We start from the raw sequence: 26,713 nt of genomic DNA, 5'->3' as shown, positions 1-26,713 counted from the left end.
AACATCCCCACCACCAAAATTAACTTTGTATCAAACGAGCCCCCGTGTCGCCGACCAATCGCGAGCGAGGTAACTGTTGCGGGTTCGTCCATTGGAGGGGGGCACTGTAGCCGACTGTCGCGAATGGGCGGGAATGCCTACCCGAGGTTATATAGTTACAAATATATTCGTCAAAAGGCTTTTTTAAGCCTGTAATGTATGACGATTTTGGTCCAGTGGTAGTGAAGATTACGGTTTGAACCCTCTTTCAATCAAGGCATTGCTGTTCTTTCGTGGTTCAGTTCTAGTTAGGTGTTCCTGATACTAATAAGTAAGTACCTTCTTTGAAGGCAAAGCAAAGACAACATTTCATTTCGGAGATAAGTGTTATAGATATAGAAAAATATACCTAAGTCCTACTTACCTACTTACCTACTTAACACTTTTATAGTTGCAAGTTTTCTACTTCTTATGGTGCCGGTCAGCGTGTTAGTGAATGCAAATACAAATATAGGAATTTAAAAAGATACCTACTTAAAAAAATTTTCAAAGTCCTTAAGTAGGTATTACTTCGCCTTAAATATCATAATTTTAATTACCACTTTCATACTTCCTCTTACGTACTACGTAAATATATCTTAAGACTTATACCTACCTTTAAATAAATGTAAGTAGGTACTTTTCATAAATAGTGACTCTTAACTCTGCAAAAATCCCGCAACATCAACAAATTCGAGAAAATTTATTTCAAAAGGGAAAAGGCGCTAAACATACGAGCATGTTATTGCAATCCGCTGGGTATTTACATAAAGCCAACCTAAACACTACCGTTTGCAAAAACCAAAGATTTGGCAGCGAGCGGTCCTCTGTGCTCTGTGGTCAGCACAAACGATCGTCCGTTACGCGCTGACCGCAGGCACTGAAAGGTTATTGTGGATATTCTGTGATATGAAACATTTTGTTTTATTTCTAAAAAAGAAATACGTAGGTAAGTATGGTTTTGTTCCTCATAGACTTAATCCACGATTAGGTACATATTTTCTGGAAAGGAGCCCGCGGGAGTAATTTTCAACTACCGAAAGCGAATCACTGCTGACCTCCGCAACCTAACCAATATAAGATCCATAGTGGTACACACACAATCTAGCCGAAATGTGAAATTTCCTGTGTCCTCTATGTCCTCCCTCGCCGTAAGAACATCGGTTAGGAATCAAAATAGGTACCTAAGTAGGTTTATATAAGAATAGACAAGCAACATGTCCGCCATAGAGCGAGAAAATCAGGCATTTTTATTCAATCACCGTTAACTCTTTTAATTTTTTTTTTAAATAATATTACTAGTGTATTTAGGTTTATGTCATACATACCTAAATCTGCACCTGGAACTTAATAATTATAAATCATAATTTGTAGTTCTCAACATAGGTTAGGTATAAGGTAATTGTGTACTTCTTTCGTTTCAGTCATTTTCATAAATACAAGTTAATCAATTCATAATTGTCATTTTATGTTTACAAAACATTTTTTCATAATCTAATCCAGTCTTATCCCCGTTAACCCTTCGCAAAACAAATCGCCAGCGTTTTTCCGTCTGCCGCTGAGTTTGACGGAGCGCCGCGTCGCGCACGCTGCCAGTTTGCGGACACAGCGCCCTCTGCAGTTTTACGATTGACAGTTTTTTGTTTTTGTCTTTTATTTATTTTGTTATTGATCGCCGGTTTTCAGACTATAGCTAGAGGCAAACGATTGGCCGAAAACTGTAGATGACTTTGGAGACCGTAGTGTAATATATAGATGATGGATATTCCAACTAATATGCGACAGTAAGTTTATTTGTCATCATGGGTTATCTACTAAATTAATCTTCTTGAAATATCACGTATTAATAATTAAGAATCCTCTCCACATGACCGAACCATCTCAACATACCCTTTTCTATTCCTGTAACTACATCTTCTTTCACATCACAACACTCCCTTATCACGCTGTTCCTTATCCGGTCACTCAATTTCACACCCAACATACTCCTTAACGCTCTCATTTCCACTGCATTTATTCTGCTTTCGTGCTTCTTTTGCCATACCCAACTTTCACTCCCATACTTTAATGTCGGGACCAACACGCCCCTGTGCACAGCCAGTCGAGCCTTTTTGGATAGTTTCTGACTGCTCATAAAGGCATGCAAAGCTCCATTCACCATGTTCCCCGCGTTCACTCTCCTTTCAATATCACTATCACACTTGCCATCTGATGTAAACTTTGATCCTAGATATACAAACTCTTTCACTTGCTCAACTTTTTCTCCTCCAATCAAAATATTACATGCTGTCATTTCTTTCTCCATTTCAAAAACCAGTGTTTTAGTTTTACTTACGTTCACTTTCATTCCGAGGATGAATGAAAACAGGTTGACTAAGCAGATATACAAGGAGAGTGTGGAGGGAAAGGTCGGGGTGGGAAGACCTAGACGAACATATCTTGATCAAATTAAGGATGTCCTGGTGAAGGGTCAGGTCAAAAGTGCCCGAAACCGCCGAGCTTGCATGAGGAGAGTTATGAATGTGGATGAAGCAAAGGAAGTATGCAGGGATCGTGGCAAGTGGAAAGAGGTAGTCTCTGCCTACCCCTCCGGGAAAGAGGCGTGAGTTTATGTATGTATGTATAATTAAGAATCTGGAGAAAGACACGGAGTACCTTCATTCCGCTGAAAACTAAAGTTCCTGGGTGATTTCCGAAAATCCTTTTTTCTTTTGAAATATATTATCCTGATGGATGGCGTTAAATTCGTTGCTTTTTGTAGGTTTGTGCTAATTTCGTCTATAATATAAAAATATAAAAAACACCAAGAAAGAGGCATGATTTTATATAAAAAAAATCTAATAAAAGGGTAAACGACTATTTCCACTTGCCACGATCTCTGCATACGAGTACCTACCTACTTCTTTCGCTTATCCACATATTATAGTTTATACCATAACTATATAACCACATATATAGTTAATTGGTATCGTTATATAATGTTATAGGATTTCATTACCATATCACGCCTATAACGGTATCAGTTATAACTTTTTGAAAAATATCTAATAGATAATTTAATAACGTTAACAAGCCTTAATCTGTCGGGTAACGAATAAAACTTCATGTTTGAGTTGCGCCATCTAGTATCGAAAAGCTGTACTTAATCCTCCTTTCTTAACGCCATCTAGTGTCGAATTGAATAAATATTGAGAACCTATTCGGTGGAAAAAGTAGACTACAAGTACGTACACATCTTCTTTTATCCGACACTAGGTGGCTCTATGACTATTTCTATTATGAAGCAAAAAATTGTCTAAAATTTTCCGAATCCTTGATTGAACGATTATGTATTTTGGGTGGTAACGCAAATACTCCCCGCTAAGAATATACGCAAAGGAATCTCCGGTAAGTGATCCAAAAAATTCAAAACAAAATTACAAAAAACGATTGATCAAATAGCCTATCCCATAGAAGTAGAAAAAAAAATTTATTTTTATTAAATTTTTATTTCTGTGTGTACCTGTAAAAGGAAAACCATTATTTTTTCCATCTTTTTGTCTGGTTTGTATAAGGTATTAATTAACTCCATCTTTAGTTGAGCCCTCCGTGACTTATTGAACATTTTCCGGGGATCCTGTAATCTATTGATGTTGGTTACACATCCAGCAGCCTAAATGTTCCGGTTTCTGACCGGTGTTCCTCTTTCAGTATGTAGGTATGTAGGTAGTACAACACACGTGTTTTGTGTAGTATAAATTCATTAAATGAATATGATTGTCTTATACTCCAAATATCTAATTAAATATTTTTACATATATGATGATCACGTGTATATCCCTAGCAGGGTAGACAGAGCCACCAGTCTTGAAAAGACTATAGGCCACGCTCAGCTGTTTAGCTTAATGCTAGAATTGAGATTCAAATAGTGACAGGTTGCTAGCCCATCGCCTACAAGAGGAATCCCAAGTTTATAAGCCTATCCCTTAGTCGCCTTTTACGACATCCGTGGGAAAGAAATGGAGTGGTCCTATTCTTTTTTGTAACGGCGCCGGGAACCACACGGCACTTTTTTTATTTAGCAAAAAAGACGTTTTGTATGAAAACTTGAGCGTACGGGAGAGTCTTAAAGACTTATTTCAATGTAGCGATCTCACGCTTATCAAAAGACAAGCAAAACCAAGCAAAAATACAATCACAGCATCGGTTAAGAGGAAATACCACACACCAAGAAAATTCATTTTTATTGTGCACAAGACAATTGAAAATTGTTATGCCGGAGAAAAACCATGTTTGTTTGTTTATTTTAAGTAAGTAAGAACTTACAATGATGTGTGTGTAATGCAAATATAGTATGTATAAAAGGAGTTGTTGTGAAGTAGGTAAAGCCACAGGTTCAAATCATCAATTCCCACCTCAGCTATGTACCTACTAATGACTATTTTCGAAGTTATGTATGTACATTAGTCTGAATACTGACCGATGCTTTTACGTTGAATGAAAACATCGCGAGGAAACCTGCAAATTCAGGTAACTGGATGTATAATCATGGTAGATCCAATTTAGGTTCTCTGCGACGGTTTCGGAAGTCAGACAGGAGTCGCTTCGTGTAAAAACCTGACTCATTCAAAAGCATACGGGCTGCTCTTCAGAGTAGTGAGGATGCAATCGGAACTAAAGCCAGGAGGAAGAAGAGAGCTCTTGTCAGTGATGAGTCCATGTATATCATCTTAAGAAAATTCCCTTCGCACGTTCCCCGCATTGTTTCTCATAGTTGTTTGATTGTATAACGGCGGTAAGGTAAACAAGGTACCTACACTTACAACAACTGTGTTTGAAAACAGCGTTGCCACTCCGACCAGCATCCTGCGTTAGTCGCGATCCACCGGCTGAGGCAGCGGGGCTGGGTGATGGTAACTAATACGTTATTTTTATTACATTTTAGGTATATGACAAAAGATAAAATTTCAGGGCTAGGAAAGTGACTTTCATTATAGGTTCATAGAAACAGCATTATTATAAAGAATTTTAACAAGCTTTCATGTAGATTTTTATTTTGTAGACAGAATTTGTGACGAAAACAAATTTCGTACAAGATTTGAAGCGGGAAGAGAGATGTCTTAGTTTTTTGGAAAACACCTCGATCAGCTGATTGATTTCCGATATTTTTTATTGTCATCTCTCAGACGAGGGTCATCTTCTGGATCAGAACAAGAGAGAATAAAATGCATGCTGGCTAGAGAATGGGTTTATTCGTTTTCATGAGGTTTTGCATATATTTTTTACGTAAGATTATTTTTAAAAGGTTGTTTTCTGTCACCGTTTACGAATATGAATTTTGGAAGGGCCCTGCACTTTTAACTGCAAATAAAAATAAACTATAAAATAAGTCCTGTACGTAAAAATTTATAAGTAAATGGTTATCTTATTGGATTCCCTTCTAACCATACAATGTCACTTGGAGAGTCCAGTGACATTGTAACGTGGTAGGTATGTTTTTACCTGTATAGTTTCATCAAAAACCTTCCTCTACAGGTCCACGCGCCACCTCCAAACCACAAAATGCCCCGAACACTGCTCTCAATTTGCATTTTAGTGGCAACACTATGCATCATCGACTGCCAAGCAATGATCATGAGGAACAATGCGCTGATGAGCAAGATGGTCTCCCACTTCCAAGACAACCACGTCGGGGAACCTCCCCCCAAACATAAAGAAGACAAACCACGACCAGAAAAGGTCATGACCATTATGCAGAGCGTTTTGTGCAAGAATTTTCCTTCAATTCCTTGTCAGGTCATCATTGAAGACGAAACGCTAAGGATCCTAATAGAGAAATCAATCCAGCAGATCCAATATAAAAGATTGCAGCTAGAAAAGACCACAGCAAGGCCGGGGTACACGCTAACGTTATTCCCGATCGTAAACAGCGAAGACTTATCAAACTTCCTACAAGTCCGCGAGTCACAATACTACGGGAAGGACAAAAAGAAGGAGGTGAGGAAACGAAAGCCCAAAAAGAGCTTCGCGACGGGACACTGGTCGAAGGAAGAGACGAGCAAGCATTCGAAGAAGCAGAAAAACGATGCCAAGAAAAAGAACGTCTACTCGGGAAGGAAAATGAGGAAGTTTTACCCTCACAAGGTGAAATACAAGGATAAAGTTGATACGCATCCAGTTATGGAATCAGATGAGAAGATGTCACTATCAGTCGAAGTCCCCGACACAGCTGCGGTTAAAAAAAGACATCGTCTGGAATACAAAGCGGAGCCGGAAGACGCCGTGTGGAGAATAGACTACATGAAGCACGGAGAGCCGAGTCTGAATAAACTGCCTTATGGTTCTGACAATTTGAACGCGAAATTTTCAAAAACTGGCCCCAACGTGATTGTGGACGATGGTCTGATAGAACAAGGCCCGAGGAAAGACGTGCTTCATCCCGACGTGTATATAAAGAAGAATTTTATTAGGAAAAATGTAGATAATTCTGAGGGTACCGATTAAATGAAATGACTTCTGATAAGTACTTCAATTTTTTTTTTCGTCATTGTGTCTCCAACATGAGGACCGTTTAGATAATGCTCTAACTTTTTATCGAATTAATAAAGAGTTTGAAGAAGTAAATCCGTCGATAAAAAGTAACAAAATGATGACAATCTTTGTGACGATAAGTTGGAAGCGTTTCATTGTTTACTTTTAAAACTTTCAAAAGAATCAATTCATCATATCCATTTGTTGGTTATAAAATTTTATTTAGCCTTAGCCTTACTATTAAGACTATTTGACTAAGTTACTACGATGTTTTATTCTGATCAACAACAGACATTTTAATTTTGTTTAATTTCTCATTACTTAACTAAGTTTCATATCAGCAATTAATGTCAAACTTCAGTCGGAGACTCAATGAAATAATATCGACGTCAAATGGTTACTTATTATTTGTAGATAGTTTAGTAAAATTTTAAATCTCAGTTTAAGAGTACCTACACAAAATGAAGACACTTCGCTATTGAATACCTCCTATGTGAAAAGTACTATGTCCTTCCCCTTACTACAAATTATACTATGTATGTATGCGAGATTTCATAGAGATCAGTTCACAAGTTTTGACATGAAAGGCAGACAAACAAACACACACGCGAAAATACCGCTAATTTGCAACCCGCGAAAAAATTGAGGTGCACCGAGATAAGAAATTAGTGGGTATTTTTGGAATGGCGGACGAACTTTATACATTACGTAAAGTAATTTCTTTGCTATTGTATTGTAGCAATTGGAAATCCATAGTCTCTGCTTACCCCAATGGGAGACATGCGTGATGGTATGTTTGTATTGAACCACTATAAACTTGTGTAAACTTAATTTTATAACCCGACTAGATCAATCTTTGAAAAAAGATTCAACGCGATCCCGTACTATGAGCGATAATGCGCGGGAGACAAATCATGAGTCTTGATAATGTAATACAATGACCACGCTCTGAGACGAAACTAAACCAAATTTATATTAAATAAAATTTTGGCTGTAGGCTAGCAACCTGGCACTATTGAATTTAATCTCAATTCCATCATTTAGCCATACAGCCGAACGAGGCCTTTCAGTCTTTTCACTGTTAGCTCTTTGTACCCCGCAAGTGATATAGACGTGACTATATGTGTGTACCTATATAATAAAGAGTTATTTTGATAACTTCTTCAGAATTCGAACCCGGTACCCTTTACTACGTGCAAGATACTCCACCGAAGCAAATATAGACATTTGAATAAGTAAGTACATTATAACAACCTATTTAAGCGAGTTTTAAAATGCGTTGTTTAAAATATGAAGATACCTATAATCCATAAAATATGCCAACTGTTATGTTGCGACAAACAAAACAATGCATACAAATTAACTTTAAATTGTGTCCATTCTTTTCGATTTTTTGTAGGAGTATATAATATACCAATACCAAAGCATATTTTGTATAATTCCTGTAAGTACCAATAAGTATCCGCATTTTATCACTGTTTATTTAAAAAAAACAGAATGTGGTAGGCTGAGTTAAGCTTAGGACTTTCTATTGTATTTAAATAATGTTATAGATGCTCAAAGAGGTAAGCCATATACTTACTTATATTGTGTACCTGACTTCCATACATACAGACATACAGATATCTTCACTGATAGACAAACGGTAATTAAAATGGAAAATATTCTTTATCAATAAGAACTTAGGTACCTTCAATAATGTGATAATTACTAAATTAATAATCATTAACAAAAACGATAAAATTAAATTATCCCACGCGGGTGCGTGGTCACCCCACACATAACCTTTCTATCGAGAGTGCGCTGTAAACCCAAACAATACTAAATAGATATTTCTTCAAATAGCACGCGTAGTTTTACGAAACAAAATATGGCGAGACCCATTCTCTCTTCACACGTGCTGGACACTTCTGTGGGAAAACCAGCAGCAGGTTTATTCGTAGATCTGTTCAAAAAGAAGGACAATTCTTGGACTCAGTGGCACAGTGCGGTGACAAATGCCGATGGAAGAATCAGTTTTCCGTTCACGAGCGAATCTATGGCGGAAGGAACGTATAAATTGCATTTCAAAGTTGGGGATTATTACAAGAATGCTGGAAAGGAAACGCTGTACCCCTACGTAGAAGTAAGTACTTACATTATCTCTCATCACAGATATTAATATGTAATATATGTGTCTCATCTCACCTTTAATAACTAGAAAATCTTTACACAAAATACGTTGATAAATACCAGATGTGTAGCGCCATCTATAGTTGGATAGTAATATTTATGTTTGATCAGCGCCATCTATGACAGAGAGCGCGAATGACGATCGGTTGCTTAAATCCAAGCATAGATGGCAGCACGAGTATATATAGGCAAAATATATATGGGTATTTGAATAAATAGTAAATTGAGGAAGGTATATATTAATATTTTTTATCACTTTTTCAGATTGTTTTTGAAACCAAAGAAGGCAACCACTACCACATCCCCCTACTCCTCACACCTTACGGATACTCTACATACAGAGGCAGTTGATGAATCATAAATAAAACTCTGTTCTTATTTTCTCTATTTTTCTCTTACCATCTAGGTACTCTTAGACCGGACGTCCATTCCGATTCCTTTATTCCATCTAGTCCTACCAGTAGTTGTTTAGTCAAACTGTTCAGATATTTTTTGTGGGAAATACATAAAATCACACCCCTTTCACGGAGGGGTAGACTGAGATATTTGTATTATTATTGGCTCCATATAATTGTCTCTATTTTAAAACTATGCACCGATATATCTTATCAGCAATAGTGATTAAATATAAGCATGTATAAGAAGCCAACACTGATTGCCCGTGACTCAGTTCCCGCAGGAATGTTCGGAAAATAGTAGCTTTCTTTCGTTACTCAAGGTTTTGTCAGTGATGGTCAAGAAATAAAACAACAGTGAATGAACAACAAACTGTATTGCTGAATAGAAACCGCCTAAATCTAATTACAAAACAATATTTACAACCAACTTATTTACATAACTAACCACTTAATTTATTGGTAGCGTGCCTACATAGGTATTATCAGTGTAATATCTTTATATTATTGATGATTTATTGGTTGCACTATTCGCCTAAATAAAATAAGTATTAGCATTTAGCATGGACCAAATATGTTAGCCAAAAAGAAGATATATACCACAGAACAACTGTGTTCTGTGTGTATGTACTGACATATATATAGAGTAGATAAAAATAGTTATAGTACCATATACTGGAACTATTTTTTTTTTCGACAAAATTCATTTTGTCTTACAATAAAAAAAAAATTAATTAGGTACCTTATTTTCGAATTAAATAAATCAAAGGAATTTAAAAAATATATAAAATATTGATACCTACTTAGAACAAAAAGAAAGATTTTAGTACGTTAAGCATGTTTATAATTTTGCTTGACGTAAGTATAACAATAGATAATCAGTAATTATACACTTAATTCTTAGGCATAATGAGGCGAATGTAACTAAATAATTTCGTTGTTTAATGCTAATTTAAATGCAAAAATAGTTGTTCTTATTTAAAGAATAAAAGAACCAAATATTACTTGATTAAAATTTAATTACCTTTATTATACTTTTCGTATAATATCATTTGTTTTAAAAAAAAACTTATGTATAAATTATTGCTTGTATTTACAGTTAGGTCCGATCTCATGCGTTATGCTCCGGAACCCAGGTACCGCTTAATTTATATAGAATTAAATATAATATAACATTTATTTACTAAACAAAACATTATAAGCGCGAATAAGTAATTTGCTGCTTTTTCTTATTATTGGTTATTTTACTCGTGCACAGTAATTTCTCTTTAAGATTTTTTTAAGACAAGTTGTTTTTTGTAAATAAAAACAATCTGTTTACTTTTTTAGTAAACAATTAAATCGAACACAACTCGATCACATGGTAATGAAAAACTTTCCACTTCTCTTATACTATTTCTTTAATATAGTTTCTTGATTTTTTATCTATAATAAATATACCTAATTTAACCATTTCAGTGACAACAACTGAATTTGTAGTTATTTTCCAAAAGGCAGAATTAACTTTTGGGATTTGCTCAAAAGCTGTCTTTTTATATTTTCAAAATGTTAGTTAGCGGCCCTTACTATCAATAGCCACGAGACCACTTACTAGTCAGCACTGTGGATTTAACATTTAAATAATCGTGACCACGCAACCAGTAACACCTAGCTACAACACTAAGGACACACTGGTATTCCTAACAACTTTGGCACGAAGTCCGGTCCTTGGCGTCGATTCTGTAATGCAAATGGTCATATTCGTCAGTTAAACCATAGAAGTCACCACGTAATCACCGTTTCTTCATCACATCACTAGAAAATATCACAGTTTGTTTTGTATCACAGATACGTTCCTGTCCAAACATTGTCTCTCATTCGGGCTGTGGCGCTGTAGGGCTAAAAGCTAGAGTATTTGACACGAGGAAGGAAAAATACTAGTTATTGGACAATAATCGGGATATTTAGAAGATATTATTAGATTTAAATTATGTGACGTCAAAAGTAATACCATGCATCAAATTTTGTTAATAGTTGTAAATCTATTCTATTCCATTTCAAGGAAAAATTATATCTTCCTTCAGATACACACATACACTTTAAATTAAATATTTTTTTAAGTTTTCTAGATTCCCAATGATTATTGTCCAATAACTGATAAATTACCAAATAGAAAATCATCAATCTTCAGATTTCTTCCAAAATGCTTACCCATATAACCTGTAGGGGAAAAAATGTGTACAAGATATGTGTAGTCTATGGTACTTATCTATACTTACCACGAGTGTGGATGTCCTATCCCGGGGCTGAATGGAAGTACGCTGCGCCTCATCTATTGTAGTGAAACCAGAATCAAACCATTAGAGAATGATATAAAAACCACCTTACAAGACCTTTACCCAATTCATGGAAAATAAGCAGATGTTTCTTCACTTAAGCTCGTAAGATATATTATTTAATTTAAGTATACATAATAATAAATGTAAGAATTGTTTTTTATTTATATTTTAAAATATTGTAAAGAGAGAAATAAGTTGAATAAAAGAATATAATTATGTAAATAATATTATACATATGTATATGTATATAAATATTTGGTCAATATAATTATACTAAGTACCTATTAATAATTATGAGGTTTAATAAAAAGAAGAAAATAAGTTAAGTCTGAAGTATGTAAAAAAGAAATGTAAAATTATAATTTAATATTCTTCTAAATTAATTTTAAATTTTGAACCTCTATATGAAAATTAACAAATTTTATAAATTCTTATTATAGTAGGAATAGTGGGGGTAAAAAAAAATTGAATTCATTGTTCATTTTTTTGCCACAGATTACCTCGATTATATGACCCCCATTATCTGTGGATATTGGCAATCGTATCATGTTCAACATGGTCACATTTCTTCAAGATCTAATCTTGGGAAAATATACAGCACATACTGCCAATTTCTTATACCATAATTTGACTAGAATACTAACAGGATTAACATTTGAAAGTAGAAACTTCACTGACCTTTTGAAATCGGTACCTGTGAACAGAGAAGGTTAGGAAAACAAAGAATAGAAAGGAACCCACCTATTTTCCCTCCTCTTGTCCGACCACCTCCTTATATCTTGCTATCATAAGTTTCTTCACAGTGTCCCGGTAAGTTTCCCCAGGGGTTGGTGTGTAAATCCCTCTTTTCTGGCCAAGGCCGGCCAAACTCGGCCTCTGTTCTGCCTCTATCGGGGCTATTCTCCCTTGCTCGGTTTTCCCAAGGCCTCTGCCTTCAGACCAGCCCATTTTCTGCAGCATTTTGCCTCCGATCGTGTCTACTACGTTGGGTGGAGGGGCAGGCGGCATCGAAGTGTGCATGACGTCGGGAGGCTCATACCTCTTCCTCATTGGCGGGGGCTCATCCTCGCCAAACTTCATTCTGCGTTCCGCGGCCCTGTCTCTGTAACCATTGGTCTGCGGCAACAAGTCATTTTTCTTACGATATTCAGCCAGATTCTGTTTATGTAAGTCTGATAAGGTTTTGTGTTTATTTAGAACGTCCACTGAAGGGAACTTGCGTTTACACAAAAGGCAGGTCAATTTCGCCCAGTCTATTATACCTTCGTCGCTTTCAAACATCGACTCTGATGAACCAGCAACTTTCTTCATCAAGAACTCATCTGTGGAAGCGGGCGGTGGAGATATTTCTCTCACATGTATAGGAGGAGGTAAGGAAGGCCCTGCGCCGAGCACAGAAAAACCAATATCTGCTGATCCCTTACTTGCCCCTGTATCTAAAGGTTGCTCCATGACAATGTTGCTACGCGCATTGTCTTTCTTCTGGTTCAAAGTCCGGGCCCAACGCTCCATATCTTTCGCTATCTTTTTGGCAACTTTAACCTTATCCTCTTTGTCCTTCTTTTTCTTTTCTTCAGGTTCTTTAGCAATAGTGTTCTCTACAGTAGCCGTCGGGGGATTCGGAAGCTTCGGTTGTTCAGTATTCTGTTGTGTTTGGGTGGCCGCTATGTAAGTGGAAGTGGAGGCGTCCCAGTACATGTACTGAGATGTCTGGCTGTTATAGAAGTACTGTGTGGTGCCATCATAATAGAGACCTGTTGATGGGTCGTAGTAGTAACCTGAGGTTTCATCGTAAAGGAATGTTCTGACATCAGGGGCGGAGTACTGTGTTTTGCCATCTCCCGTTGGCGCTTTAACCGTAGGGACACTTTGTACAGCTGATGCAACGAATGTTGGCACCGATACGGGTGTCCAGGACATTTGCCTTGCCTGTGCTGCTGAAATCGCTGACTGAGCGACCGCTGCAGCAGCATTTACACGATCAGCTTCAGATAAAGCTTGTGAATTCTGGTATTTACCCATTTGAGAGTAATATGCGGTGTAGTCATTTGGTTTCTGTGGTTTCTTGGGCTCATTGTAAAACGAAACTAATACTTCGCGCCCGTCAATCTTCAAAGGCGGACTCAATGCTTGAATTTCATTATGTGCAGCCATGGAATCCGCAATAGAATTAAAATTTACATATGCTAGACATTTAGAGGCACCCGTCAAAGTCTCCCTGCCTATAGTGATGCCCGCTATGGAATCTATAACAGCTTTTGAACATCTATCTTTCAATGCTTCCAAAACTTTCTCCTCCGTAGTCAAAGCATCTAATCTCCTCAACAACAAGCGCTTAGTTATGCCTGAAGCCTCACATCCCCTATCAGAATCACCTCCAAAGACTATCCCTTCCGACCTTTTTCCATTACAGTTCCGTCTATAACACACTTGCCGCCTCTTAAAGTTATACAACCCACATTTACAGAACCAGTCCCCTGGGGAAGCATTGATTGAAGACGAATCAAATTGGTCTAAATGATTCATATCGTATTTAGCTTCATAACTCTCCTGATCTTGCTCGTGGCTCCGTGATCGACTGGAAGACCTAGAGGGGGGTCTGTCAGTGTCTCCGCTGATGTTAGGCGGCGACGGCGCCTGAGGGATGTCGCGTTCTTTATCATCATCTCTCCTGGGCGAGCGGCGGCGCTCCCGACGGTCGTAACGCTCGCGGCGGTCGCGATCACGGTCATCGCGGCGGTCCGCCCGGTCGCGGCGGTCATGTCGGTCATGGCGGTCCCGGTCGCGGTCGTAGCGGTCGCGGTGCCGCTCCCTGGGCGAGGCCCGCCTGTCCGGGGAGGCGCTGCGGCGCGGCTCCCACACGGGCGACCTCTTGCGCTCCCCGCGGTCGCCCCACCGCGACTCGTCGTTCCACCTTGAACTTCGCTCGTCCCGACGCCACGACATGTCCTGTGAACATCGACATTGTCAAAAAACACTCACTCGCCTCGCCCATGCCTCGGATCCCCGGATCGGTTTCGCCGTTCGATGACCTTTCTCCGCCCTGTTTTTTTACCTGTGTGTTGATAACCAGCTCGAACAGTAATAGATTGGAAAGCTTATTTGTCAGTTGAACACTGAACCACACGTGTACAAATTATCCTATGCTAAATTATCTGAAAATTGCACGGAATCTTTCACAATACTAGACAAAGCAAACGTAAAACGCAAACGAAGACGCCATTTTTCCATTCTTTCTTTTTCGATTTTTTGACGTTAGTGACAATACGAATGTTGCCATGCTATTACTTCGAAACACGTACAAATAATTTTCTATTGATATTTTAAAACCGCTGTTGCACAAAACTAGATAAAAATAAACACTTGTGTTATAAAATACTTACTCAGCGATACGAAATTGTATTTATTTATTTATTTACCAATTTATGTTCACAGAAAACTTCAGGAATGATAAATACAAGAAAGAACAGTTATATGGTACCTATATATAAAATACATTAAGTCACACCACTCATTTTTTCTGGAAGTGTAGGCAAAAACTACATCTTCACATTTACCACGATCATTGCATATACTTCTTTTACTACATCTTATATTTAGTAGATAGATGAACTGTTTGGTCAAGGTTTGTTCATCTAGCTCTTCCTCGTCCAACATCCCCATATTCCCCATTTACACTCTCCTTGTATATTTGTTTAGTCAATCTGCTCATTCTCTTTTTCTCTCATCTGGCATTAATCCTGAATACTTGCTCACCTTTTTGGAGAGGAGCCCGGGTTACGAGTTTTGACCATGATCCTTGATTAAATTAGGTTTTTACACGAATAAACTGCCTTCTGAACTCCGTCACCTGGGGAACCTGTATTCATTCATCCTCTCCACATGCCCAAACTTAAGAATTTCTATATCTAATCCAAAAACTACAATCTTTAACATCACAAAATAAATGTTTATTATACAAGGTTAACAGGATGATAACAGGGCACACACAAATAATAAGGTAAATGCAATAGAAGTAAAATAAATTTTATTTTCAGTAACTCACATTTTAACAAATACATTATGATAAGGCGATCACTATTTATTACCGACTTTAGAGAAGATAATGTGATATTAAATGTCGTGTATAAATAACACTAATAAAATGACCTTGTCATATGATTCAGCGTACCAAATAATCTAAGTACTAAAGTACTCATTCATTAATTATGAACGAAACGTTCAAATAAAAATTAATGAGAATATATGTGTAGATTCTGTCTTCTCAATGATGAATGAATGGAATGGAACTAAAATTTAAACACTATATTATAGAACAATATTTGTACATTTTAGATCCCTATCAAATTGAGCTTTTAGTCAAAATATGGAATATTAGCTAAGCTCCAACATAATACATTAAGTAGAAATGGCAACACAAGCATTGCATAGAATATCTCCTAAAATTACAACAGAATGGACAAAAAACACATTCATTCTCTACCTAATTCCGTGGAAGCGATGTTGTTATACAAATTAAGATAGCAAAATTATGCCAATTAAATTAATTTATAGCTTACATCATGTTATAAATCAATTCTCATGTCAATTCCGCAGTATTTACGAAACTAGACTGCTTAAAATTTTCAGATCACATTTCTCATAATTTTGCGTACTTATTTTAGAGAAATCATTTGACATATTGTAATGCCGTAATAAGGTCATTGAATACATACATATACACAGGACAAATTATAAAGGACTTGTATTACGAGATACCAACTCAACGAACGAATTCAACGAATAACCCTTAACCCTGTAGATAGTTACCTTATACTCGACAAAAAATTGTTTTTTTAACATTTAGGATCACTTCAGAGATTAAGAGAGGGAACATAAACATGATAGGTATTTCTTTTAAAAAAAAACATTCATGAATAAGCCTTATTTGATAAGCTACCTAATCATTGATCGTCATTTATCAATATCAAATACTCACGCAAAATTATGTGACCCACAGCACAACAAATGTCTATATAAAGCTAATAAATAATCTTTACAGGTTATCGTCTCCTATTCGTTCCTCCCGGTCAACAAATGTTCCCGTAACGTGCATATTTCCCGCTCGATATTTTCCCTCGCGGCCGACTCAAAACATTCGAACTCCGGCGTGTGGTATAACTTCGGGATTTGAGAGAACTGATTGAGAACCTGGAATTTTAGAGTTGGGTATAGGAATAGCATTAGAAAAAGTGCGTGGTCTACCTTATTACACCTAAATTTTAAGTGAATTCATGTTTGTAACGAATAAACTAAAAAAAAAATAATAATATTCGATATACATCAATACCTCCAACAGACACATGCTTATTACTGCAAATTTCCATTGCGTAAACCTTGGGATTGTTCAGTAGTAATTTTTTTGGACATAATTACTAGTAGTTCCACTGATAACACTACTTACTTGGTAATATTACAGGAATCAGGGGAAATTACCGTATCAAGTACGGAGTACCTACACGTGTTTCAAATTTTCAAAAGAAGTAGGTATGTTCGGAGCGATACAAAGATGTAGTCTTTGCCTACCCCTTTGAGAAAGAGGCATGATGTTTTTATGTATATGAAAAAATAATTGTACCTTTATTCTTAATTCCACATAATTTTCTTGCGTCAACTTGGAATATTCCGCCCTCACCAACTTAGCGTGGGCATCATATTCTTCTTTCGAAGCTGCCAAAACTGAAAATAAAAGGAAATCCCTTATTTAAAAATTTCGTTATTGCTGTGTGGTTCCTGGCACTTTAGAATACCACAGTACTATTCCATATCTGTGATATGGATGTCGTAAGATGCGACAAAACAAAAAAAAAACTTGAGATTCCTCATGGTGGCAATGGACTGTCTGTGGATGGCAACCTGTCACTATTTAAATCTCAATTCAATCATAAAGCGATACATCTGAATGCAATTTTTTAGTCTTTTCAAGACAGAGCCAGCCTCCGTCTAACTCGCAAGGGATAGAGAAGAGATTTTATGTATGTAGTTATATAAGAGCGATGTTTATGGCATCTACTTAGAGTAGTTGCTTGACAATTGCCATGTGCTTCCGATATTTTAGAATTGAAATTTCATTCCTTCTCTGTAGATTATTAATTATAAGTAGTTCGGTTGGGAGTTCAGACGTGGCTTCGTGTAACTTACCTTACGCATCGAAAACGCAACACTTAATGTAAAGCAACCGTCCTCATTCTTATTCATGGCGTAAATAACAATTATATCCTCACCTCTTTGGAGAGGAGCCGTTTGGGCGCAAATAAGTATTTTGATAATTATTTTAAAATTAAAAATTTATTAAGTAGTTACTCTAGCTTTAATCGAGATACGATACGACGAGAGAAAGCTGTAAGTTTCAAAGCAAGGCTAACAAACAATGTCAGATTCAAACCCATTCTTTCATAATTTCGAATGACCAGCCAGCTTTCTCTTAAACTTTTCTCAGTCCACGAGCTACAAACTCTCATCCTAACTTTTTTAAATTTCAAATTGAAACCAGCCAGCATTATCAACAATATATTTTCAAATTTAGAATGCGGTGTTACCAGCCAGCTCGCAGTCCCCGAACAGCTGCAGGTCGCGCAGCGGCGCGGGCCCGGCGGGCGCGGACGGCTCGGCCTCGCGCCCGCAGCTGCCGCAGAACTGCGCCTCGTCGTCCGTCAGCAGCGCTAGCACGTACGATGTTAGGTCTTGCTGGAAGTCGGTTGTAGTTTGCGGTTAGCATTTATTTTCAAATGTAAGTGCGGTTTTGGCTATGATGAGATTCCAATCCTTAGTAACTGTTTTATCATAAGAGGAATAAAGGAAAATTGTTTTGAGAAGTGTCATCATAATTCTTAATATGTCAATTATTAAAGAGAGTAGGAATAATTATATAGTTAAAGTTTCCCAACTCGAAACTTTTATTTCTTGTCTTCTTTCCATCCTGGTACAAAACATAGAGAATTTACTTACTATCTTCTTACAAACTATTACATTTCTATACAGCCGGCAGTGCAGATGGATCAACTTCTCTACCTGTTATATAAATATAATATTGCCTGCCCCTTTCTATCAAGACTAGTAATACCTTACAGCAATATTTTTAAAATTCGCCCCTAATACAAAGATTTACATATTTCGAGATTTCAACTTTCACGCAAAATGCATCTTTAAATAGTCATAACGAGAATGTTATCAACATAAACTAAACATCAGTAAAAACTTTTTATACCTACATTGCCATAATATGTGGGAATTTATGCTCGTCAAAAGAAATTTAATAATTCAAAAGAACTCTCTTTACCGCTCATTTAAAAACAAAATGAACATACCGACTGCGGATGCAAGCGCAACAAATCAGTGAGCAGCCTCACTACCAATTCAGATGGCGTGTGTCTTAATACAATCGCTAGCTTGAACGCCGCTGGTTGGATCACGTCGTCGATGCCTTTTGAAAGCAGGTTCGCCCATACCCCTGCCTGAAAACCAGCAATGGATGACGATCATTAAGATGTTATGGTTGAGAGCTGGTAACGGAGTAATCTAGAGAAACTCGTTTGTTGCTTTTGTGTGAGAGGGAGTTGTGAAGAGTTAAATTAATGGATGTGTCAACCTGTCAACGAATAAAGAGAGTAAATACAATTTTCTGATTATGACTAAAAAGTTTAAATTTGTAAAGAAAAAAAAACAATCAGTAAATATGAGAAAGTACCCATTGGCAAGAACAGATACTCTAAACTTTTGTCTGGCGAGACTTTAGATTAATTTACCATTTGTTTTTCTTATGTGTATACAATATTTTATGTGTACCTATTATAGTATCTAATATTTCCAGCAGAAAATAATATTAAGGAACAAATTTATCCAAGGACATCATTACAGGTGACATTGGAAAAAATATAAAATAATAAATAATAATAAGTGTTGGTGGAGGTTAGAGACAGTCAGTGCTAAAAGCAGTAACCTCTTCAAATCGTCTAAAACCTCTATCAGAGGATAAAAATGTTTAAAGAATTCCCATGTTACTCGTATAATCGCTTACATAAAACAAATAGCCTCTATAATATTGTTTATTCTTTGAAATGATTCTAATTTCTAATCTATCTCACGGCTATCACGTCCAGCAGTCATAACATCCATGTAATCTACTGAGAAAATAAAGGGATCAATGCATGTTTTTATACCGTGCATGTAAGTATGCGATTGTGAGCCAAACCAAGCATTGTTAACTGTTTGTGTGGGGCAATGGGGCCTACTTTTACTGCTTCTTTTACGACTACGATTCAAACTCGTGAAATTATAAAATCTGGTTCGTCGTTCTTTATATTTTTACATGTGATGGTTCGAGTTTTGGCATCGGTTCATGGTCAAGGTCAAAATGCAGGACAAGTTATCTTGTTAAAGCATTAATGGGCTGCAACAAAATTTTAAAGACTTTTTATTACAGTGTCCCCAATTTGATCGAGTTAGTTTACTAACTTCAATTTATCTTCATTCAGTTTTCCCATTTTCTTATCTATTTCATAATTATTATTTATTTGTTGCATATACTTTATCTTAAACTATATAATAACCAATCTCATTTCTAAAAATAATAACAAGCAATATTTTAAATAACGTTGCAATGAACTTGAATTACGACAGGACCTTGAGTTTTATCACACCTAGAACATAATAATTAACGCACATAACGGAAGTAAATGTAGTTACCTATATGATAAAATCTGTAGATAAGTTGGTACTCTACAATTTTGGTAGATTGAGAAAGTAACCTATTTGTATCTCATGAAATATTATTTATTTGGTAAGAGAGATATTTGTGAACATTTTTTGTAACATAAAAAGAAGGATTTTTGAGTAAACATTGATAAATGCTTCTACTTCCCTTTGAAAATTCGATCGGTATGTCGACATTTGTACACCATAGACCACTAGTTTAATCAATTTAATGCCTCAATCATCCGCAAACTAAACAATAAGTATAGACGTGATAGTTTGTTTTTACCGAATGAATAAAATTGTTTAGCTTGACATACATACATACATACATATGGTCACGTCTATATCCCTTGCGGGGTAGACAGAGCCAACAGTCTTGAAAAGACTGAACGGCCACGTTCAGCTATTTGGCTTAATGATAGAATTGAGATTCAAATAGTGACAGGTTGCTAGCCCATCGCCTGAAAAAGAATCCCAAGTTTGCAAGCCTATCCCTTAGTCGCCTTTTACGACATCCATGGGAAAGAGATGGAGTGGTCCTATTCTTTTTTGTATTGGTGCCGGCAACCACACGGCATTTAGCTTGATTTTGCTCAATATTTAAGTACGTCCTTCCTGATATACTTATTTACTTAGTAAGCATTTAGCCTATTATATTCAGTGTCAGTATCTATTATCATTTCTTCGAGAGAAAGTATTCATGAATTCTATGTCTGATTGCGTGCTTGTCATTTTTATTGGCAATAGAAATTTGAAATTTGTTATAGAAGCCTCATTGCTTCGACAAGAAATCAGGTTATCTGTCAAAACTTGGCCAAATATTCATTAAATTTAAGTACGAGTACATTTAAAGTTTATCATTCAAGTATGAGTACAAGCTGTATAAGCCCTTGTAATAGTCAGTTAAAAATTTAAACGTAAATTCGTCATTATTGGTACGACATTCCAGTATTGGTCATAGAAATTTTCTGAAAATGGCCACTTTGACCGACTGTAACCAGTAGCTTCCAGCTAACTTCTAACGAACCTGATAAGCCACGCAGTTCCTCAATGAGTGCCACATGGCGTCAGGAGGCGAGGAGTCCACGATCTGCTTCCAGGCGTCGTCCGCGCCGGGCGCCACCAGCGTCCCGCAAGCGACGCGCCACATGCGCGCCGCGGCGCAGCCTTCCCGCTCCCCGAGCGGGACTGACATGGAACACATTGATAATACTACTTATAGTCTGGAGACATCTGAACGTGGTTAATGTATGGGTACCCTAAATTAACTACTTTCTGGAAAAAGATCAATTGAGATTTATGAATGTGGATGAAGCAAAGTAAAAAAGTCTCTGTCTATCCCTCCAGGAAAGCGACATCATTTTATGTATGTATGTAAGTACCACGGTTTTCTGGGCTTACACAAGCTTGACAACAAATTGAACAATCTTAAGTACATTATTATTAGTTTATTCTCTAAGTACATTTTATTACCCTGGCCATACCATAAAAAAGAAAGTTTTACCAAATAAAATAGCGATCGAGATCTTTCATGATTATCTAAATAAATATTCATATTTAATTCGAAGAAAGCAGCTTATTATTTGAACTGTTTGTTTTAAAAGATACCTACCCGAATTCATGTTTACTTCTTAGTATTAAGAGATAATATTTATTTATATACTTTTTACATGTATGGCAACACCACAAATCAGTTGCATTGAAAAATAAAAGCAGCGGCAAAATTTTAAAACAGAAATTTTGTTGGTACATTTAGTAAAAACCCTTTACATGTAAATAAAAATAATTAAAAAAGGATAACACTTACTGTTCGTAGTAATTCCATAAAAATGTGCATTAAATTGGGTAAAAAAATTATAGCAGTATGTAGGCCTTCTGTATTTACATTATTTGTCTATGACGATCGATTTTTCGAGCAATAAAATTAATTATCCCTGTAATATAGAGTCTATACCTGCATCGATTGTAATAAAGGTATTCACCTCCCATGTCCGGTTCCTTCCACCAGTTTATCGCCAGTTTGAACAGTTTGAGGCCTTACAGCCTTCGCCTCGTCAACTGAAAACAATGAATAATTTATTATGTAAAGATTTAAGGTTTCAAGGCTACAGAAGCTGCGTTACCTAACCTGTAGGGTGATGGCACCAGTAATCGACATGTACCCAGTGATCGACATCTAACCTAGTCTTAAGGAAAAAATAAGAGTTATATTTTGGTTTCCCGTCATGGCAACACTTAATCATAGACAACAGGACTCCCTCTGTCGTCACAAAACAGAACTTTGGGCTCGGCCATTTGTTTTCAAAATGGCGAGCTAAATATTACTGTCACCGTTTGAGTTCCTTAGCTAATCCGATTTTATTAGCGAAATCCATAACAAGGTAAGTTGAAAATCTTCATTTTATTTTTAATTTAACGTAACTGTATCGAAGTGCGTATTGATTTCTGAGACTGATATTAAATAAGCTAAAGTAATTATATGTCATTGCGACGATTAATAGATTTGGAGGTTATTAAAAATCGATGTCGATAACTAGTTCCGTGAAAATTTATTTTTCCAGTTTTCGACATATGTCGATATTTATTTTTTTTTATTTTTTTTAATTCGATTTAAGATCTTGGCTTCTTGTTTAGTGCTTTATTATTCTGTGTTTTAATCATAAATATTTTAGATCGCTTACCATTAATCGACACTGTCGATGACTGGGTGTCGATAATTGGTTTTCATATAATTTTGTTTCCAGAACACGCGCACCTATTTCAAGAACTATTCATACAGATAAAATAGCAGCCACAAAAAAAAACGATGGATGATGCATTAGGTATTATAGTACCATCACCTTTTAAAAAGTTTCTTGAATAGAATAGAATTGAAAGACGATATAAATAAAAAGAAAAAAAGAATAAAGAGAGAAAAAATACCAGCAGCAGTAACAAGCAAGGCATGGCGCGAATACCATGAAAAAAAAGAAAATGAGAAAAAAAGGCAACAAAAAGAAAAAGAAGAACGAGCAAGAAAACGACAAGAAAAAAAGGAGTTGAAAGAAAACAATGCAGAAAAGAAAAAGAAAACCATTTCTAAAAAAAATAAAAAGAAGATACCCCGAATTGAATCATCTTCAGAAGAGTCAAGTTTAGAGATTGAGTTTGCTGAAAGTGATTGCAGCTATGCTGAAGATAATATTTCGGAAGATAACGACAGAGAAAATATAATCAACAAAATCAGTAAATCAGTTAACAGTGAAAGAAAACCATTAAAACGTAAAAAACCAGTGTCTCCCACCACCACTGACTCTAATTTTGACATAGATGCCTCATGCTCACTTAGCACACTTACTACTAAGAAGAAAGTAAGTAAAACTAGACAAACAAATAAAATTACTTCAGGATGTTACGTAATAGTAACGTACGAAAATAAATACTTTCCCGGGAAGGTAGAAAAGGTAGAGAATAATCTATTCGAAGTTAGTGCAATGGTTTTGTCAATGGGCAACACCTTTAGATGGCCTGAAAAACCAGATAAAATATGGTACAGATTTGATCAAATAATTGAGAAAATTGATACACCCGTGCGTCTCAACAATAGAGGGTTTTATAAAATCAAAGAAATGCAAAAGTATTTACCTGACATATATAATTAAGGATCTCAGTAAAAATATGTGATATATAAATATATATATAATATAAAATTTGGTAAAACGTTAGGTATATATATACTTACTTGGATAAAATATGTGATCGTTTTATAGAACTTAGTTGCTCACTCACTTGTTTGTTCCTAACAGAGATATACATATTTATTTAAAGGTAAGAGTCACTAGTTCTTCACTTAATTTTTTTCTACTTAATATATATTTTATGAAGAAGAATTAGATTGATATTTTTGAGAAACAGTAGTTAGGTATATTGAAATTATTCAGAATTCTATAAATGTTATAAACATCAACGTTAAAAAAGTTCGTTACTTATTTATTTGTAAGTAGTTTAAGTTGTCAGACTGAATTTTAATTTTGTAGCATTTGTACGCATTTCTGATATTTGTAATTTTAAGTTGTAAGACTGATTATTAAATTTTGTAATAATTTGTACGCATTTGTGATATTAGGACGCATTATGTGAAATAAATACTTAACTAAATATTTTACTGTCTTTAATTACTGGTTTTTCCTATTTTTACGACATCATTGTCGATAACAGGATGTTGATAACTGGGTAGGTGTCGATAAGTGGTAGTCGATCGTTGGATTTTGAATGTCGATAACTGGAGATTCTGATGATTTTTTAAATTTAATTTATATTCTAATAACCATTATTAATTAATTAAAAATTTGCAGCACATATTATTCTTATACTATTTCTTTATGATTTTCACCAACTTCAATGGTTCTTGGTATTATAGATTTTGAGTAATCGCTATTCATTGAACATGATGCTCTAAAAGTGTTGATTACTGGTGCCGTCACTAATACAGCTGCAATTCGAAGGCAATCTAAACGAAAACGATCGAGAAAATTATTGTAAACGAAATATAGTTTACAGTAATGAATATGTGTTGCCATTATAAAAAAAACGGATGATAAAACGTACCTAAATAATCCAGTATGTCCTTCGACCAGTTTATTGTAATAAAAAACTGTTCTATTTTTGAACGTGACAGTCTCGTAGGGCGCTCTCGAGTGTCATGGCGCGGCCGAGTCATTCCGTGAGTGAGGGGAGGAGGCGCGCGCAGTGATGTGTGCATAAAAACTTCACCGACTATCGATACAGGCATAACAACGGTCAATGTTTCGCCGGCAGGTTTATGTGTTTATGAGGCAGTTACGATTACGATATACTGCTAAATCGTTTTGCAGACAATTGCAGCCTTGTTCGACAATACGTTACGTTTACTTATTTGTAGTAGGTACCTACCTATAGCTTATTGTTTGAGCAATAAAACGTCTAGACGAAACTAATTAATGTATCATTTACAATTTATTTTACGAACTGTTTTTTGTTTTTAGTAGTGATAGCATGTGTGTGTTTTCAAACACGTAACTTATTTTGGAACTTGCTTTCCAACATCAATCATCATTATCGTCATAAGAAATCATGGTGTACAGAAATAAGTATAAAATTAAATCGTCATAGAATTAGTCTATACCTACTCAAGTGTTTTATTGCGTAGGTACAGCAAGTATTTTTACAAAGAAAGTTAAGACTTAAAAGTCTTACTTATTTTACCGACAATAACTTAAAATATTTATACCCATCTCTATAAATCAGGGGAGGGAAAAGGTGGAGAATCTACGCATGCGTGAGGGCGGCTGAAAGAACTATTTCTAGTCAACTTTATCAAATTTCACTTGTTTTCGCTAAATTTATTCTTAAACTATTTAAGTAGGGTTGAATTTTGAATGACTGCGCTTTAAAGTGTCAATGGTTAGTTTTAAATTTCGTTTAATTCCGTATCTTATGTTATTCGCATAAGGTTTACTTTATGCAGTTTTATTTTGTTCGCTGACTCATGCATTACCTACCTCAGTTAGATAAGCATTGAACTTGGAAAATTCACATTACTCAAATGTTTTCATTAAGGTTGAAACTTCACACATTTGACGAATTAATTAGCTATGAATGTTCTATAAGACTACAAAGGCGGTGCTTAAGTACTGATAAATCTGTCGTTAGAAACGTAATAATCATCACATTCACCACCATCAGACACCGTTGTGTTTAAATGTTTTTTTGACCGCGCATAAAACAACGTGCATGACTGCGACATATCTTTTCGATAATTTCAAGAACAATGGTAGGTACAGTACCTACCTGTGCATTTCTATTGTGATTTAAGGGCATAGGTATATGGATTCATACCTTCTGACGCAAGGAACAGTCATCTGTAGAGAAACAATGAACTTGATATAAACTAAAAATTAATGGGTCAAGTTTCTTTGTATACAACTTTAGCTAAGGTGTCTCTGTATTGGCTTTGGTATAAGAAGCTGTAGGCCGTAGATGATCGTGTGTTTCCCTAATATACGACCACTGTAAATCTAAATGTAGAGCTTTAAGGACTATGGTCGGTGTGAAATTGCGTGACCGGAAAAGAACCAACGTAATAGGGGAATGTCGTGATGTGAAAGAAGATGTAGTAAGAGGAATAGAAAAGGGTACCTATGTTTAGATGGTTTGATGAATGAAAGCAGGTTGACTTAGCAAATATATAACAACTAGACTTAGCAAATAGACGAACGTATCTTGATCCAATTAAGGACGTCCTGGCAAAGGATCTGTGGCGACATCTCTACGCCACTCGTCACAACATCCAATCTCACAACAACTGTCAATCATCGCGAAGAAATTGATGCGCTCAACCAATAGCAGCGAAGAATCTAAATCGCGATTTCAGAGATTTCACGGATTTATATACAACCTCCGACACAACACCGTTGGAGCCGCGGTTCCCCAGGCATAACACCTAGCCCGGCGGAAGATCTTCCCTTTGGTGGCGGTCGAGCCGAATCATCGCTCTCGCTACAGATCGAAAGAAAATAAGCGATGTAGTCTCTGTCTACCCCTCTGGGA

The 26,713-nt window shown here is 36.1% G+C and overlaps 3 protein-coding genes and 1 long non-coding RNA gene across 9 annotated transcripts; 2 read left to right on the top strand and 2 right to left on the bottom strand.

Annotated features, from left to right (window-relative positions):
• Positions 1–1,730: 1,730 nt before the first annotated feature.
• On the top strand, positions 1,731–9,082 carry LOC106140904 (uncharacterized). Of its 2 annotated transcripts, XM_060951766.1 has the most exons (4): positions 4,790–4,910; positions 5,533–6,393; positions 8,444–8,653; positions 8,965–9,082. In XM_060951766.1, exons 1-4 carry the CDS (start codon positions 4,908–4,910, stop codon positions 9,049–9,051), a joined length of 1,161 nt encoding a protein of 386 aa, XP_060807749.1. In that variant the 5' UTR covers positions 4,790–4,907; the 3' UTR covers positions 9,052–9,082. The 2 variants fall into 2 exon arrangements, with proteins under 2 accessions (XP_013198004.1, XP_060807749.1); XM_013342550.1 differs by lacking the exons at positions 4,790–4,910; positions 8,444–8,653; positions 8,965–9,082 and adding an exon at positions 1,731–1,802 and having other exon boundaries at positions 5,533–6,501.
• A 371-nt stretch (positions 9,083–9,453) lies between these two features.
• LOC106140909 (RNA-binding protein 5-A) lies at positions 9,454–14,681 on the bottom strand. 3 transcript variants are annotated; one of them, XR_009657403.1, is made up of 4 exons: positions 14,469–14,681; positions 12,155–14,362; positions 11,354–11,406; positions 9,454–10,814 (listed from the first exon to the last, which is right to left on the bottom strand). XR_009657403.1 is itself a non-coding variant. In XM_060951765.1 (3 exons), exon 2 carries the CDS (start codon positions 14,357–14,359, stop codon positions 12,155–12,157), a length of 2,205 nt encoding a protein of 734 aa, XP_060807748.1. In that variant the 5' UTR covers positions 14,360–14,362; positions 14,469–14,681; the 3' UTR covers positions 9,454–11,406. The 3 variants fall into 3 exon arrangements, 2 of the variants coding, with proteins under 2 accessions (XP_060807748.1, XP_060807747.1); XM_060951765.1 differs by having other exon boundaries at positions 9,454–11,406; XM_060951764.1 differs by having other exon boundaries at positions 9,454–14,362.
• Positions 14,682–15,459: 778 nt separating this feature from the next.
• On the bottom strand, positions 15,460–24,941 carry LOC106140905 (uncharacterized). 3 transcript variants are annotated; one of them, XM_060951822.1, is made up of 7 exons: positions 24,734–24,941; positions 22,101–22,204; positions 21,174–21,358; positions 18,760–18,906; positions 17,992–18,139; positions 17,031–17,131; positions 15,460–16,603 (listed from the first exon to the last, which is right to left on the bottom strand). In XM_060951822.1, the coding sequence occupies exons 3-7, from the start codon at positions 21,348–21,350 to the stop codon at positions 16,466–16,468; spliced, it is 711 nt and encodes a 236-aa protein (XP_060807805.1). In that variant the 5' UTR covers positions 21,351–21,358; positions 22,101–22,204; positions 24,734–24,941; the 3' UTR covers positions 15,460–16,465. The 3 variants fall into 3 exon arrangements, with proteins under 3 accessions (XP_060807805.1, XP_013198005.1, XP_013198007.1); XM_013342551.2 differs by having other exon boundaries at positions 22,129–22,204; positions 24,734–24,940; XM_013342553.2 differs by having other exon boundaries at positions 21,174–21,334; positions 22,129–22,204; positions 24,734–24,936.
• On the top strand, positions 22,283–23,022 carry LOC106130595 (uncharacterized). Its single transcript, XR_009657415.1, has 2 exons — positions 22,283–22,527; positions 22,891–23,022. It is a non-coding gene; the product is annotated as an uncharacterized LOC106130595 (long non-coding RNA).
• Positions 24,942–26,713: the final 1,772 nt, after the last annotated feature.

The sequence above is a fragment of the Amyelois transitella genome, chromosome 26 (genome assembly GCF_032362555.1).
Source record: "Amyelois transitella isolate CPQ chromosome 26, ilAmyTran1.1, whole genome shotgun sequence".
NCBI classification, from domain to species: domain Eukaryota; kingdom Metazoa; phylum Arthropoda; class Insecta; order Lepidoptera; family Pyralidae; genus Amyelois; species Amyelois transitella.
This window is presented reverse-complemented; position numbering and strand designations above follow the sequence as displayed.

Coding starts and splice junctions, on each gene's coding strand:
- LOC106140905 (XM_013342551.2), bottom strand. Junction 17,132..17,991: donor CGGGGACTGCGAGCTGGCTG/GTAACACCGCAT, acceptor TTTTATTTTCAG/TTTTGGCAGCTTCGAAAGAA. Junction 16,604..17,030: donor ATGTGGAATTAAGAATAAAG/GTACAATTATTT, acceptor CTAAAATTCCAG/GTTCTCAATCAGTTCTCTCA.
- LOC106140909 (XM_060951764.1), bottom strand. CDS start 14,359: ATGTCGTGGCGTCGGGACGAGCGAAGTTCAAGGTGGAACGACGAGTCG.
- LOC106140904 (XM_060951766.1), top strand. Junction 6,394..8,443: donor GCCCCAACGTGATTGTGGAC/GATGGTCTGATA, acceptor GACACTTCTGTG/GGAAAACCAGCAGCAGGTTT. Junction 8,654..8,964: donor CGCTGTACCCCTACGTAGAA/GTAAGTACTTAC, acceptor TCACTTTTTCAG/ATTGTTTTTGAAACCAAAGA.